The following is a 17,312-nucleotide window of genomic DNA, read 5'->3' as shown; positions in this document are numbered from 1 at the left end:
TCTCGCAACATTTTACTCCAGACCACCTTCCATGTTTTTTTTTCGATCGTACTTTACATCATCATATAAAATGCACGGTAGTTACCTAGCGTAACTTTTAACTATTTTTGATGGATATCGTGCATTCCGTCGAGCCAGAAAAAAATACAGCACCTAAACCTCAACATAAACAATATGACGGCTTAGATTACTACGATACCTGCTAGGCTCCGTCCGAACCTTTTCTATCGATGGCTGGCAGATATCACTCCCGTGATTTGAAACTAAAAGAAAACTAAACTGAAAATAACTTTTGAGCTTTGAAGTAAGAAATGCTAACACTATGTATGTTTGCACGGAAGCACGGAAGCAAGACGGTTTCTTTTTGTTTAGAAACCTCGGACGCATGGGAGCAAATCACGACGGTAGCAAGTTACGGACACAGTCCCTTATCGGCCCGTTTGAGGGATTAATGCGTAAGGGAATGGGTCAGCATTTCAACGGAAACAAAATATTTACGCTAATTACTTTGGCATAAACAACCTCAATAATTTCGGATATTTGTATTTCGATATAAACATATTTTATAATTATGTATGGAAAACGATTTTTCCCTCCATCCCGTTTTTGAGTTACACTGCGGACAACACTGATTCCGGAAAGTGGGATTGTTCACTGCGTACTTACGTCCATGTAGTATTATATATAATTATTATAATACTAATAATAATTCCATTCAATTCACTAATTTCGTGGTCCGCATGACCAATTAATACATTACAATTAATTAAGGTTTTTAGTTGAGATGAAAAAATGTTAATGGCACGAGAGGGATTCGAACCCACGACCTTCGGCTAGATACGCCGCTGCTCTACCACCTGAGCTATCGTGACCTCGATCCACTCGGACATCAACTCCCCATCTCAACGAGGGAAAACTCATAAGGTGGGGTTGAGATGGGGAGTTGATGTCCGAGTGGATCGAGGTCACGATAGCTCAGGTGGTATAGCAGCGGCGTATCTAGCCGAAGGTCGTGGGTTCGAATCCCTCTCGTGCCATTAACTTTTTTTCATCTCAACTAAAAACCTTAATTAATACTAATAATAATAAAGCGTTTAATTTTCTCTTTTACAAAATTTTATATACCTCAGTTTAAACTCCCATTCACGCTAATAAATTACCGTCACTCTGTAGACGTCTCACTCTTACCCTAGAATACTCGTTATTCCTCGGAATGGGGCCCATCATTTATACTAACAATTTACATCAACACAGAACACACAACACATAAACATATACTATTCAGGGTGAGTTTTTCTTTTGTTTCCTTTATTTTATTTATTTATTTTTTTTTGTGGTGGCGTTGTTGTGAAAAACCGCGAGCACATAAATTGTTATTTTTTGTCTAGTTCCTCATTAAGCACTAATTTTCGATGTAATTCTCAGATTAACGGGATATGGATAGGAACATGATTATTTCAAATGGCAAGATGCTCATCAACGTACATACAAAGGGCAACAAATCAATTTTTGTTTGTTTTTGTTTGTCTGGCATTAATTTCTTTAAGTATATGTTTGTTAACCGAAATTTGCACCAGGCGGAATCCCGGTTTAATGAGCTATCATACGTCCTGAGTGTCTTGTAAATCGATGTTATTGGGGAAATTGTGCCGAAATTTATCTTTTTCTCTATTTTTCTTTTTGGATTCTACATCACGAGCAATTAATTTCCCAACAATCAAAATGATAAATAAATCGGTGATTGGTTGAAGAAGTGAAGATTTCGTTTATCTGAAAACCGGTGTTCCGAAAAGGCGTTTTGTGAATAACTTGAGAACAGTTGCTCCAAAATTAAGGCAAAAAGTGCTTGAATGACCTGACCCTGGACGAAAAGGTTGACATGTTGGCAAAAAATGGGATCCACCTTAAAATGAGCCCAAAACCTGGTGGAACTCCGAACCATCCGCAAAAATTACAAAAGAATTACTGGAAGAAAACCACAACCGAACCAGGATTCTGGTTGGATTCCTCTCAGCTCATTGCCACTTAAGAAAACACTTGAACCGGGTAGGAGTACGGACAGAAGAAACACTGTGCAGACACTGCCAAGAGAAGGCGACCGCAGAACATATTTTATGTTTCTGTGAAGGTCTAGTGTCTGTAGGTGCAGGTTCTTGCAACTGGGACAAGAAAAACCGCAAGCAAGATAAGTCAAAACTATGGAGGTTGATTATCAACCTGAAGCTGTTATAGAGATTGATGAGTACCTTGCCTTTTGAAATAGTCAAGTTCCTTTCGTATCCCGTTATCTATCTTGAGGGTTGGATCGGAACTTTATTGCTCATGAGAAACTAGGCAAAAAAATCAAAGTTTAATGTGTCTCGGGATTTAAAAAAATGGGTGTGTATATACAGGGTGAATTGCTAATAGCACCGTTGAAATTCCCGTTAATTTTTCAATAAGAAGATGACGGTGGCAAAATGTTTGGGCTAATTTTTTGTGTTTTATTTCAGCCAGAACTACNAAATGGTTGAGAATCGGACCATGGACAATATGAACTTTTTTGTTCATTTTAGGGTGAAGAATCTACTGGAGAAGTTTGTAGCACGAGTAGCAATTCACCCTGTATATACATATCAGGCTATAACCCCTGATAGCCCAATACTGCAAAAACACTCGTAAGTCAGCACGGACTCCCTAGCTCTACACCTCCACAGGATTCTATTTTTCTGCATGATCATTGAAACGGTCTCTTTTTAGCAAGGTGCCCATGTTGCCTAATGTTTATGTAGTGTGACCCTTTCATTTCTGGAGCCGTTCTCCGTGGAGCAGAGCCTGTATCTGCCGTAATTTGGCAGAAGTGTGTGTTCAGCGATTTACCAATTTATCTCGTAACAGAATTTGTCATTAATCTCATCACGCTGAGCATATTGGGTGGGTGGCCCGTCCGCTGATCCGGCCTTTTTTAGCATGGATCCCTTTTAATCGTTCGTATATTTTATTTATTAGTGGATCCACGTACGCTATAAATGTTACGTATTTTATTAAGTTTAAATAAATCATGTTAAGAGTAAACTCTGCCCTGTAGTTAGTTATTCTATTACAGTGATTGACTATATTATTCCTGGATTGTAATCTATCTCGGATATGTTGAAAATAACAAAATAGCCATTTATATTTCAAATATTCGTTCTAATGTTTGATTGTTTATAAAGAGAGAACGTGTTCGTTCTAAAAATAACTTTTTTCTATTTGTGTTCTCGAAGCGGAAATCACAATTTCCATTTGGGCTTTGGGATGTTTATATTTGAATAGTTGAACTAGATATTTAGAGATTTCTCAAATTGACATTTTTACTAACGTTTTTATTTTGTTTCAGGTATGTCTTAATGCCGATGTATGGGGAGTGAGTATTGAATTAATTGTTTTTCCTTAAAATAAGAAAGCTCTTCTTTTAGTTTAAAATGTTGTTTCCACGATAAATCAATTAGACAAATTAAAAACCGGTCCCTTTGATCTTGAAATGTCACGATTTTTTTTAGGATTCGTTCTTTAAGCTGAGATTAAAGATAAGAACCATATAAAACGATTGGGTAACCCATGCGTCCCGGGGAGTAATAACAGTTTATGGATTATACCGCATGCGTCCCGAAGATATTTATTAGAGTACCTACCCGGTTTGCCCCCGAACGTAGGTATCATCACGTAGACATGGGGTATTTACTTTTCCCAACAGGGATAGGGATAAAAGAGGCGGCACAAGGCCTTCTGCCTCGATCTGAGTAGAGTAATTGTGCTCTCCTGTTTTTTTTCTAACTCACTGAACAGCTTAAGGTTGATAATCAACCTCCATAGCCCAGCGGCTCCTTAGTGTAGGATCTTGCTTGTGGTTTTCCTGTCCTAGATGCAAGAACCTGCACCTACATAGACCTTCACCGAAACATAAATGTGTCTGCGGTCTCCTCCTCTTCCTGGCAGTATCTGTGTTTCTTCCGGCTGCACGCCTGTCCGGTGCATGTGCCTTCTTAGGTTGCAGTGCCATGTCAGGAGTCCAACCGGAATCCTGGTTCGGTTTCGATTGCCTTTCAGTAATTCTTGTGTGAGTTTTTCGGATGGTCCTTCTATAAATCTCTTCGCGCGCCTCATACCGTTGATATTGTTCCACCAATTTTTGGACTCATTAAGGATCAATTTTAAGATGTATTTGTGGCCATTGTGGCAAGGTGCTAAGCCACAGTAGGGTTCAGGACCCAGAGAATCTATGTTGCCCCCCCCCCTCTTTGGCCAACCTGTCAACCTTTTTGTTGCCTGTTTGCCCCGAGTGCTCAGAGACCCTGCCAGGATCAGGTCATTAGTGTCACTGACTTCCGTCAGGGCCTCCATGCAGTTCCAAACATTCTTTGCCTTCACCTTGCATCAGGTTAGGGCCTTTAGTGCTGCCTGACAGTCAGAGAAGATGGCTATCTTCCGGGAATGTATTCCTAGAGTTTTAATTTCCCTGGAAATCGTTATGATTTCAGACTGGAAAACCATATTTACTCTCCAACTATGATGCATCGGGTATTGACTTCGCCCCAACCGTATGCATAGGGTAAAACGCGAAACGGAAATTTGAACAGGTCTCAAAATATATTATTTTCTACAAATGTGTTTCAAACATGAAATCCTCATGTTAAGATTTTTTTATAGATCGAAATTTCCCTCTATGAGAATTTATGATGTTATATATTAATAAAATGTTTCGTATTTGAGGACTCGGAAACATTAAGGGAGAATTGGATAAAACAAGGACTTCACAGGCGGCCCTAAGCGAAGTTGTATTTTATTCTGGGAGGGATCAAAGCGATGTGCTCGCATGTGCTTTCCTATTCTCCCTTGTGAATCGGCATGGTCATGTCTTTTCTGTGTGTCCTAGTTATTTGTTTTTAAATATTATTTTCTTAAGTTAATAAAGATTTACGATGCTTTAATTTTCTAAATGACGTTAAAAGTTATTTTGTGGAATTTATTATCCATCTTGCGAGAGTGGATGATTTTGAAATATTTGCGACTGAACGAATTGGATATAAAAAGTATATGAAATACTTTATTATTATAAAAATATATTTTTTCCAAGGAAAATTCTGCTTAGTAATACAATTATAAAAATCCAAAATTGTCCCTTTCATAGCTGTGGCATGGTTAAGCTCTTTGGTATCAATTAAGATCGATTAAGTGCATTTTAATTCTTGTTGTTGTTGATCTAAATGATATTTTGATTAAAAAGACATCGGAAAATCGTGTGCCTTTATTTCTCTTTCAAATTTGTTTGCGTTTCCCCTGTGAAAATTCTTGAGAAAAAAAGGTCACCATGGAGGGCAAAACCTTCAATTTAGGAAGGGATTATAATATATTTTCTAAAAATTAACGTTTTTATTAATAGATTATACAAAAAGAATATTAAACGTGTTATGAGATCATAATTTCTCGAAGGATTTATATTTGAAATCCGATTGGTTATTGTCTGGAATGTGGGAAAAGTTTGACGGCTCGATTCGATATCGTACAATTCTAGAAATTCTCAGTAATCTTAATTAAATTTTGAAATTCTTGTTTAAACCGCTGATCGATGAAATGCTTCATCGACCCCAGGCCATCTGAGAACGCCTGCCGTGGAATTTCCTTCTCGGAAAACGGGCCATTATTTTTAATGGTTTTGAGGAAAAGTTTCAGCTCAAAGGGGGCTGTATTTAATTAGGTTATTAAGCTTATTTTAATACATTTTTATTTTGTCGACCGCTAAGAAATTTTTGTCAGAAATAACCCAACTACAGTACATCTTCCATCAGGCACTAACATTTTGTTACCGCTATTTTAACTAAGAATTTTGTCACGATTTCGCATTAAGGCCGTAGAATTTGATTATTTTGATTAATTGATCTTTTTTTATAAATTACCTTATAAGACGAAAAAGGTCACATAAAAGGCCTCATAAAAGTCCTGCCATGAACTCACCTAACGAGATGTTGATGATTGAATTATACGGAAAAGGATCATTATTTTTAATGTGGAGATTAAGTTTTATCACTCCTCTGATAAGGTGATGATGATTGAATTATAAGGAAAACTGGTCTTTATTTTTAATGTGGTGATTAAGTCCTATCACTCATCAGATAACGTGATGATGATTGTATTATAAGGAAAACTGGTCTTTATTTTTAATGTGGAGATTAAGTCTTATCACTCCTCTGATAAGGTGATGATGATAGAATTGTAAGGAATAGTGGTCATTATTTTTAATGTGGAGATTAAGTCCTATCAATCCTCTGAGTTGAGCACTCACTCTAACTGAAGCAGTGAGTTTGCCAGTTATGATAATGGTTGTTTTAGCATAAGCTTTCAGTGCACTTGGACCTCTAGAGTTTACTCATCTTTCCTTTTGTCTTTTTTGGATCCATTCTTGGATGGTTTGTTTTCGCTATCCGAGGAATAGGTTCAGGGTCTGTATATGGTTTTGCAGATCCTCCTGCCATTTCTTTTCCCAAAATTCCTTTGTCTCCTGGTACCGAAGATATCATCAGGTCGTGTTTCCCCAAGTATTAGAGATTTTGGATGCATTCACTGACTAATTTTGATATGATTTTTTTTACATGCTAATGCTTTAATTGCTGTGTATCTATCCGATCTTACAAGGATTTTTTCAGTCTAACCTTTTTTAATATTTTCTATGATTCTATTTTCCTTCTTTCTTTTTTTGGATCCATTCTGTGTTTGTTTTTATTGTTCGAAGAATAAGTTCAGGGCCTATTTAAGCTCTTGCAAATCTCCCTCTGGCGAGTGTCTGCTTTTTCGTTACCCAAAATTCCCGTATCTTGGTAACCAAGATATCATCAGGCTGTTGTGTTTCCCTAGGTATAGGAGATTTTGGATGAATTCACTGATTAACATAGATGTGGCTAGCCGACAAGCATTGATGGCATATATTTCAGCTTGAAAGACCTAGGTGTTTTCCCTAATGAGTTTCACTGCTCATATTTTGGTCTTGTACAAGAAACTTCTCCGGTTCCTTCATTTGTTTTGGAGTGTGTGGTTCCATGTGTATACAGTGACTGTACATGATTTTCTCATCGATTCTTCTTCTCCTTTGTAATCTTTTCATATTTTGTAGGATTTTGTAAAGAGTGTTTCCGGCATCCTGTAGTCCGGTGTCCATTTTTAAGAATGGGAGTCTGATTTTATTGATTATCGCAGCGTGCCCGATGTGCTTAGTTTCCATCGTTTGATTATTTCTGGAGCTTAAATCAGCCTTTTCTCGCTTCTCCGTGTGCAAATATTTCCAATGGAGGTAGGTTGAGCAGTATTTCTATTGAAATAGATGGTGTTTCCATTGCCCTAAGGTCATTGTATGCTGCCCTATGCTTAGGTAGCATAGGACAATTTGGGTCTTACAACTTTACATAGTGTGGTTCCCAGTCCTTGTCAATGTTGGGACTAAGTCGGTATTCAAGGAAATTTGAGGTCGCCTGTAAAAAACTTAAATTTGTCAATATGTAGGCATATTTAAGATAGTTTTGCCCTGATGATGACCTGAGAATAGGTCGAAAGCTTGGCCGTAACAACTGAATTTGCTTTCTTCTTCAAGACCATACCTTGATCCAGAGTGTCCGTGTAGTATAAGAATAGTGTCATATTTATAGCCTTGAGTATAGATTCTTTCATTTAGTTTGATTATGAGGTCGTTACTACCACATTCCACGGCAGAGGCGAGAATATTCCTCCTTGAGGACACCCCTTGCCAGAGTTTATATTTGCAAATGCTGTACTTCTCGATGTTGAGATCATTTCTCGGACTCTTTACTTCTGACTATCAAATCTAGTTTCTTTGCAACGTACCAACGAATTTTCAATAAAACTCAGCTTAATACATTAAAACTTGAGGTTATTAATTGCTACTAGCACGGGAGAGAACATGCAGTTACACACTGAACAATGCGACTTTATAAATGGGCGCAAAATGCCACTACTAGAACGCCGACTATGGGCGGAATTATAACTATCATAGTTTTGCATTTTATCGAAAATTATAGTTTTATGAGATTTCTTTGTGAGAGAGCCGTGATTGATAAAACTGCAGTTTGGTTTTTCTGATCAGGTATCGGAGGTAGGTTTAGTAGTATTTTCATTGAAATAGACGGTGTTTTATTGTTCTTTGGTATGCTGCCTGTTGTTTAGGTAACAGGATAATTTGGTTCTCAGAACTCAGCCATTGGGCTATTTTCCGTTTTAGACTCCCAAAATTATACAGCCATTTTTAAGTTAGCACAATCTTTATACAGTTTCAAGGCGTCAGTTTTCTGTTGGTGAGTTTATTTAGTTTGGTTTGTAGGTGACCTAATGTTCGAGGAAAACTGGGGATTATTTTGAATGGTTTTTGAGAAAGTTGTATGTACTTCGGCCATATATCAAGTTCACGGGCTGTGAAAACGAGTGAACCGGAGTACTGACGCAATACGCGAAGCCCCCGGACTGCCGTTCCTGGATCTAGTTCAAAGTCCATTCTCGGTAATTGTAAGTTGCGAGGGAGCTCGATGTCGTTCAACAAATTATATGCCGCCCTCGTAAGAGGAAGGGCCCGTATCGATCGGTATGACGGGGGTGGCTGCCAGTGCCCACGGGCCAGAGACGACGGGGCTGGGGGCGGGACTCGCATCTGGTTCGTGACGGCGTGCAGCTCGTTGTCGGACGTCTCATCGGCATGCATACTTCCACTGTCGTTTCCCATCTTCAGTTCGCTGTCATCTTGCTTTGAGGCAAGTCCTTTTTTATATACGAACACACCGCAAGTGGCAAAACTATGTAGAATTTTTTTAAATTAAAAAAAAAAAAAAAACCAGTGCCTTAGCCGTTAACTTCAGCCCGGAGACAGCACGACCAGACTTCACTCCGCTGTCTGGAGAATTCCTGTAAATTCGATTCCGAGTCGTGTTAGCTGACTTTCAATTGGATTTTCTATAGGTTTATTTCTGTGCTTCAACTCGAGTACAGACTAGAAAGACAAAACGAATCGGCTGACATCCTGAAGGATAAAAGGTAATTTTAGTTCCAAAGTCATTTCCCGAAATTCAAACCCCATTAATTATTATAACGTCCTTTATAATAAATTATAATATACTTGGTCGATCATAAAATAAGCATATTGTTTTTATATTCCGTAGACGATCATATTTAACAGATCATCTATTGGAAACCACTTTGTACAAATTTCTTAAAATCTCGTATGTTGATTTTTCCTCTCCTTTAAATCAGTGCGCCCATGTACATATATTTACGATTTGCTAAGTCAAGTATTTGAAGCTATGTAAATGATAAATCGTAGAGTGAGTGTGTTGTTCAATATTTTTTAAAAAGATTTTAAAAAGAAGAAAATTCCTACACACAGTTAGTTGTTTCCAACGATCCGGATTTCAAGCTTACAGCTCACCATCAAGTTGAAGGAATTTACAACCTAATAATGAGCTATAATTTGTTAAATCAAGTAGAAACATTGATTCAAACTTATTTAATACGATAGTCCCTACTCAGAGTTAATTGTTTTCAACGATCCGGATTTCAAGCTTATAGCTCATCAACATGTTGAAGGAATTTACAACCTGATGTTGAGCTGTGGAAATGATAAATGGTGGAGCGAGTGTGTTGTTCATTCTTTTTGAAAAGATAGTTCCTACTCACAGTTAATTGTTTCCAACGATCCGGATTTCAAGCTTACAGCTCATCATCATGTTGAAGGAATTTACAACCTGATGATGAGCTGTGGAAATGATAAATGGTGGAGCGAGTGTGTTGTTCATTCTTTTTAAAAAGATAGTTCCTACTCACAGTTAACTGTTTTCAACGATCCGGGTTTCAAGCTTATCAGGTTGTAAATTCCTTCAACATGATGATTAGCTATAAGCTTGAAATCCGGATCGTTGAAAACAATTAACTGTGTAGGATAGTAGGAACTACCTTTTTAAAAAAGATTGAACCACACACTCACTCCACCATTTATCATTTCTATAGCTCATCATCAGGTTGTAAATACCTTCAACATGATGATTAGCCATAAGCTTGAAATCCGGATCGCTGAAAACAACTAACTGTGTAGGATAGTAGGAACTAATCTTTTTAAGAAAGATTGAACCACCCACTCACTCCACCATTTATCATTTCTATAGTTCATCATCAGGTTGTAAATACCTTCAAAATGATGATTGGCTATAAGCTTGAAATCCGGCTCGTTGAAAACAATCAATTGCGAGTTGGAACTATCTTATTAAACAAGTTTGAAGCTATGTTTCCATTTTATTTAATAATTCGTGTAGTTTTGTTCGTTTCATAGTAATCAGTAAGCCTAGAAAGATCTCAATATAAAACATGGATATTTCCATTATTCAACTTGTCTGCAAAATGTATTATTTAAAAAACAAAAGAAAATGAAACTAGGTTTATATAAGGGGCGTTTTTAATTTCTTAAAGTCGTATTCCATTTACTTGGAAATATTTCAACCAGAGCCAATAAGGAAAGTGTCCTTTTCCCCTAGTATGAATAATTTATTTCCTATGTTTCTCCGCTTTTGTAAAGATTTTTTAGAATGTTTAAAATATAGCGAATTATCATTGGTTACCTGTTGAATCAAATTGTGCAATCAAGCACCTTTAATAACCGGTCCTTTTATAGATCTTCTCCGATTGCATCTTTACTCTGGTAAGTCGCCAAATTAATTTAACTCGTTTTTATTATTTTATCAGTTTTCTAAAAAATAATCTGTGTTCACGCCTGCGTGATCGTTTTAGTAATATATCCCCGTCCCCCGGACTTTGACAGGGAATTTATTCGATATCGTATGCTGTGATAAAAATGGTTTACTTATTTACATCCCCTGTGGGATTTTTCAATCCATATGGATCAGGTGGTCTTTCTCAAAAACGTACTTATTTCTAAAGCCCTTTTATCTTTTTTTTTATACCGTTTTCTTTTATACTATAACTGTATACTGTGTTTGCGTTCAGTGTGTAATGTTTATATTTAAAAAATCACGTAAATTTTTATAATTAAGGTCATATATATATATTATGAGAGGTTTATAGTCCGACAAACAGTTGATGTGATTGTTGGTCCCCTGCTTGTTTTCCTTCTTTTCATGATCTACTGATTCTCTGCTTTTATTCGTACATGACGTCCATATCCTACAATAATAGCCTCTCGTTTGTACCTCAGGTTGTCAACTACAAAATAGACACAAAACATAAAATACAAATATATACATTATCACCTGTTACAAATATATAAGTCTGGTCGCTCCCCCAGGACCATAGTACGCGATATTCCTCAGGGGCAGGGTTGAACCCTCTCCATTTCGCAGATAACTCGCTTTTACTCTACAGACGTCACCCACTCTCCCCAGAGTACTCAATATTCCTCGGGGCGGGGTTATACAGCCCTTTGCTTTCACGCTAATAAATCACGTGCATTCCGATAATTCAATATAAACTCAACACCCGACAACAACTTTGAAGTCTTGTCACATTTACTCCCCCAGAATATTCGAATACTTCGGGGTAGTTTCTAGTAACAAAGTTTTGATCGTTCAGTAATAGAATTTTAAGTTTCAAACATGTATTTTTGTACGGTATAAACAGCATCAAAGTATATCGTTTTTAATTAACTATAAATATTTTTTTTCAAAATTCTCGATCACTAAATTTTCTATTGAATAAAATTGGTCTTTAAAGGTTTAACAGCAGGCTAACGCTGTTATTTTGACCGATGTTTGATAGAAAAAGGTTTTATTCCCGTCCAATTATTTACTGGCTGGTTAAAGTCGTTATTTTCATTTACAAAACCTTTTCCTCAGTGTTCAAATTTCAGCCTGTGTACATAGAATTTCGCCGAGTTCAGTATCGTGAACATCTGGATAAACTATGTCATCTAATTTTATTTGTTGTACATACATAGGTGTTTTATTAACGTTATCTTCTTTCCTCAAATATGTTTTACCGGCGATTACAGGTTATTTATGTTTACCTACTTCTCCAATAACGCGCCGACGATGTTTTTACGACCCCATAAAACCTCAAGGAAAAATATATATTAATGTGGGATACCGCTGTGGGAAGTCAACTTATATACCTCCTCCCACCTATTACACACCCTCAAATCTTATTTACACAAGTACTCACGTCCTCCTAGTTATCCTATTCTTCGATGGATCTCCTCGAGAAAACATCTTGAAAATCTATATTGCCGAGGACACGGCTATCCTCTCTCTGGCAGACCACTTATCCCGCTACCCGGCCACTCAAAAAAAGCCATCGGCCAGAAAGACGTTTCGAAGTTGATTAAACTGGAACCTAAACGAAATGTAGATAGCACAGCGATATGATGTGATCAAAAGTCTTCTATACAGCCGTTTTAAACTATTACACATATGCTTTTTCTTTTATTTCTATTGTGATTATGCAGACGTACAGAATGTTGGGCTTTCGATGAACGAAAACAACACTTGCCAGATATATTAATTGCATTTTCGAGACCTAACTGGCCTCTTGAGTTCTAGACCCTGGATATTCTAGAGGAGGGCAGTTAAACCTCGAAAATGCATGTAATGTAAAAAGTAGCAAGTACTGTTTGGTTCATCAAAATCTCCAACAATGCACACATACGGACATATGACTAAGTCCACACCAACCTTGGAATCTCATCACCCATGCCCTAGACTTCGGCAAATTGCGATACCTCAATAACATGGTAAATTAACTGCTGTTCCGAACCAAAGCACCACCACAGCTTGGAAAGACGATTAGTCAATTGTTAAGACTATTAAACTGGAATCCAAACAAAGTGGAGACTCTACAGAGATACCATGTTATCAAACATCTACTAAACAGTCATTCGAAATTATACACACTTGGCCTTGTGGACTATAAAATCGAAGGACTGGGAAGAACTCCACCTCAATCTGTTACTCGGTACAATAGTGTACGATCTTGTCCACACCGATCTTGGAATCACATCACCCACATACCAATCAAGATACCTTAATCATATGATAAATTATCTGCCTTCCCGAACCAAAACACCTCCACAGCTGGAAAGACATTTAGGAGACAGTTAAAATGGAACCCAATCGAAGTGTAGAATGTACGGACATATCATGTGATCATTGATTGATGATTAAACAGCCGTTCAGGACTGGGAAGAATCCACCTCTATTGCATCGAGTCCAAAGTTCCCGGTACAATAGTAACTTACACCTATGTAACTAATCACCCAGTCCTTGACAAATTGCAAGACCTTAAATCCCTTGATTAATTATCTCCTGTCTCAATTCCCTTGATAAAGAATCGACACCCCCAGGATGTATACAGAGTCTAATGGGGATCCATTCCGATCCGAAGACCTCCGTTCAAAAATAAATGACATCCCTTATGTCCTTCATCTTAACTAATCTTGAAACCTCAAATTCAGTGCGAAATTATGTTCTGATTCGTATTCATTCTTCTAACCCTTAAATTTTGATCTAACCCTTTCCCTAGACGATTGAAGTAGGGGTGATCCGCGATCATCTTGTTAGCTAGCGTCAAAAATGAAGGTCGTCCTCCTGGAGCACATTTATCCGTTTATTTGTTCTGTATATACTTGCAAATACAAAACATACAATAGAATATTTCTTATGATCTACAAATTCTCTACTCCTTCTCCAGTTGATAATTCAATTTTCTGATGGCATCCGTTCTGATGTTAAAAATTGCCACCATTTTTACCAATTAGGCTGTCTTTGTGAAATGGAGATAAATCGGTCGGTCGACGTATGGTTTTTAAGGCCATCTGGCAGTTAATCCCACTAGAGAGAAATATCCTCCCTCGAAATGGATTCAACAATGAATATGGACGTTCATAACCGTATTCGTAATGAATAAGTTATTTTGCGTTGTAATTCCTTCGTCAAAATTGCGAAATGAGATAACATTCTGAATCTTTCAAAACGCCCATCGTAAATATTTACACTGTTAAATCTTCATAGTCGATTTTCCCAACAGAGTTCTTAACAAGTGTCAATATTAATTTAGCAATCGGCTAAAATAAAATATCAGTTTAATCGACATTGATTTAATCTTTTTGTTTTCTTATCAGGGTTCTAGGGCGTCAAATGGTGCCAATAAAAAAAGGAGGGTCGACAAATATGTGAGTAGAGTCAGATTTTCTATTGGGGGATGGACATTTCCAACTGGCTGCTTGATGTTATGCTTTTCCCTTGCAACATCTCAACTAATATCTATGTGTAGATAACTATAAATGTTTAGATTAAAAGGCTGGGAAGACGTTTCTTTTTATATGAGATCATGAGGCAATCATATCTAGTCTTTCTTTTTCGATTTAATTAATATCAGCCTTCAATATTACAATTATATATTACAAACCAGAGATAAGCCCGATTCGAAAGTAAACACTCAGTTCCTTCCTTCTCGAGGTTTACAATATCCCCTTCATCAAGACTTCGAAACTAATAAATTATTTACAAGTTATATCTATGTATAATAATTAAGGGTTCGAGCACGATGAAATTTGGAATTGAATTTGCAGTGCACGAGATCAAACACCAGTTCGTTTTACATCCTAGGATATGTAAGGTTAAGGTTATCTTTTTTACGACTTTACGCCTTTACGAACCGCGACCAATATTGGTCTGTTGTGCAATTTCCATTATTACCTAGAACTTCGTTAAGCTTAAGGCTTTTTATCAGTTCCCAAAGCTTTCTTAAATACTTCAGGAGTTGAAATCTCAGGCCTTCACACCTACAGAGGACATATTTTGATGTTTCTTCTTCTTCCTGGCAATATCTGCACAGGCTTGTTTAAAGTTGAAAAAGTGCAAAAAGAGGGAAAAGGTTGAGATGAGTAATTGGTATCTGAGTGGATGGAAGCCATGATAGCTCAAGTGGAAGAGCAGCGGCGTATTAGCCGAAGGTCGTGGATTCGAATCCCGCTCGTGAAAATAACTTTTTTATCTCAACCAAAACTTCAGATAAAAAGTGTTTATATATGCCTCCGGAGGCTGCAGTGTTCAGTCAGCACTCCTGCTATCATTCTTGTCCTAACACGTCGTAAATGTAGTAGTTCTGACGATGGTTTCTGCAATGGTCCGTTAATGAATTTTTTCAACCCCTGTATAGATCTTTGGTTTGGCAGTTTGGTATGCAGCTGGGTTTCAGGGCCAGGTGTCCTCATCGAACTTTCTTAAGCCAAGTTGACGGCCCTTGCTTTCCCCTTGCAAATCTGACAGTGCCTTGATGCAGACCCAAATTGCTCATACTACCTACACTTTATAGCCCTTGATGTCTGAGTAGATGTCTATTCTTTTGTTGGTAATAACCTTTTGATCTCCCTGGCACAGTGTTCAATAGCCACAGTGCCTGAAAGATAGTGGCATTTGGCCCAAGACTTTTATGAACTTTATTCCTTGGTTTATTTCGATAGCTACCAGCTCCTTACCTATATTCGGTCTTTGAGCTTTTTTATACCGGATATAGTCGGCATTAACAGTACTCCCGTTCTCTCAGTCTGCTCTATTTTAATTTTAAAACAGCAAACTACTGTCTGAGTAGATGTCTCTTCTTTTGTCGTAATAACCTTTTGATCTCCCTGGCACAGGGTTCAATAGCCACTGTCTCTGAAAGGTAGTGGCATATGGTACAAGGCTTTTTTACTGTGAACTTTATGCCTTGGTTTATTTCGATAGATACCAGTTTTTTACCCATATTAGGTCTTACAGCCTTTTTTATACCATACGTAGTCGGCATTAACAGTGCTCCCTTTCTCTCAGTCTGCATTATCGGGTAATTTTCATTTTAAATTTTTTAAATCACTACTGTCTTTCCATTTTTTGGTTGCTTGTCTTCGATAATAGATTCGGGTAAAAACTAGTGAACTTGTGAACAAATTTTATTAAATTTAATTTTTTTATTCATTTTATTAAATCTGAATTTCGGGTTCATGGTGTCACGGCATCCAAAGAACCTTGTCTTCTTGAAAATTTCTTCCAAAGTTTTTAAATTGCTCCTTTTCATGCGGTTTCGCCCGTGATGAAGATATTTATGTAGCTGCTATAGATTCAGGAGGATTTCAAGGTCATCAGTGGAGGGATCTTTACTCCAGTAATGCTAGGATATGTATATTTGGTACTTGCTACCTATATTGCAATTGTTTAAGTGATAATTGTTAAGTGTTAATTATGAATATTGTTGCTGACATTAATATGAAAAGTTTTCTTTAAATCGGTAGGCGAAAGGTATTTGTGGAAATTAAGGAACTGAGTGTACTTAAATTGACCTTATCCGTGAGTTTTAAGATACAATCCTTCTTTTATTATTATGAAAGGGTAGTCGAATAAAAATTATTTGTTCAAAATTTAAGTAAAAGTAACAAAGTCGAATCAAGTTCACATTGTCGCAGTACGGCGTTGCTCAACTCCTCTTCAGTTGATAATAATAAAAATAAATTTTGAAGATATGCGTGTTTAAATATCAAAACGGAACATCAACACTTGAAGGGTTCGCTCTACGAATTAATGAAGCCTCTCTAGGCGAAATTGCAGCAATAATTTTAGCGATACTTCAAAACGCATGCCATTGTTCGGAACAAAGCATACTTCCAAGTTCTTTAATCATTAAGCTTTCCGCCCGACTTGGAACGTTCAACAAACAAGCCACTTCTGAAAATATATTGTTCATTAGGCGATAAATGGTGAATAGTTAACACCAAATGATGTCAAGGAGTTCAGATAAAATTTCCCCGTTTTAATTTACTTTTAATATCAACGTCGTCTCGACCGAGTTAAGTTTAGCCCATAAGTCTTTATGACTGCGAATAAACTTTTTCGCCTACTACTTGTGAACTTAAAGGAATAAGGTTATTAACTTTTAAACCTGAGCATAAGCTTAATGTATTAAATTATAAGTTCTTCGGTTTCGTGAAGAGGATTACAAACAGCGAAGCCCATTAATTACTCGGTTCGTTACGACGCTTTTCTCGACGGCTTCTCGTCTTTTTCCCTTGGAAGAGAGAAAAAAACGGCTTAATAACGAGCAACAGCATTTTTCTAACGAGGACTCATTTTATGAAACGTGTTATTAAGCGCACAAGGCTCGTATTAACATTTCGCCCGATGGGAATGGGCTTTTGCATGAATTCTTCAACGCATGCCATCACTTGGGCGCCAATAATCTTTCCACGCTTTCCATTAACGTACTTAACATCTATACAGTTCTACCTATTCAAAAAATGGTACAAGCACTTGTCATTCGGGACATAGCTA

General features: G+C 37.2%; 1 protein-coding gene across 5 annotated transcripts in view; it reads left to right on the top strand.

The window, feature by feature from the left end:
* The window catches only part of LOC106667472 (ribosomal protein S6 kinase 2 beta-like), a 218,111-nt gene that overhangs the window by 34,197 nt on the left and 166,602 nt on the right, over positions 1 to 17,312 (top strand). The window contains exons 3-4 of one of the 5 annotated variants that reach the window (XM_024230156.1): positions 3,359 to 3,385; positions 14,132 to 14,182. The exons of 2 other annotated variants lie outside the window; for them this stretch is intronic. In XM_024230156.1, coding sequence (XP_024085924.1) covers positions 3,359 to 3,385; positions 14,132 to 14,182 — 78 coding nt within the window. The remainder of the gene's footprint in view (positions 1 to 3,358; positions 3,386 to 14,131; positions 14,183 to 17,312) is intronic. 2 more of the 5 variants (XM_024230157.1, XM_024230158.1) reach the window with 2 other exon arrangements.

Source organism: Cimex lectularius, unplaced genomic scaffold (assembly GCF_000648675.2).
Source record: "Cimex lectularius strain Harlan isolate CLEC.00 unplaced genomic scaffold, Clec_2.1 scaffold307, whole genome shotgun sequence".
Lineage (NCBI taxonomy): Eukaryota > Metazoa > Arthropoda > Insecta > Hemiptera > Cimicidae > Cimex > Cimex lectularius.
This window is presented reverse-complemented; position numbering and strand designations above follow the sequence as displayed.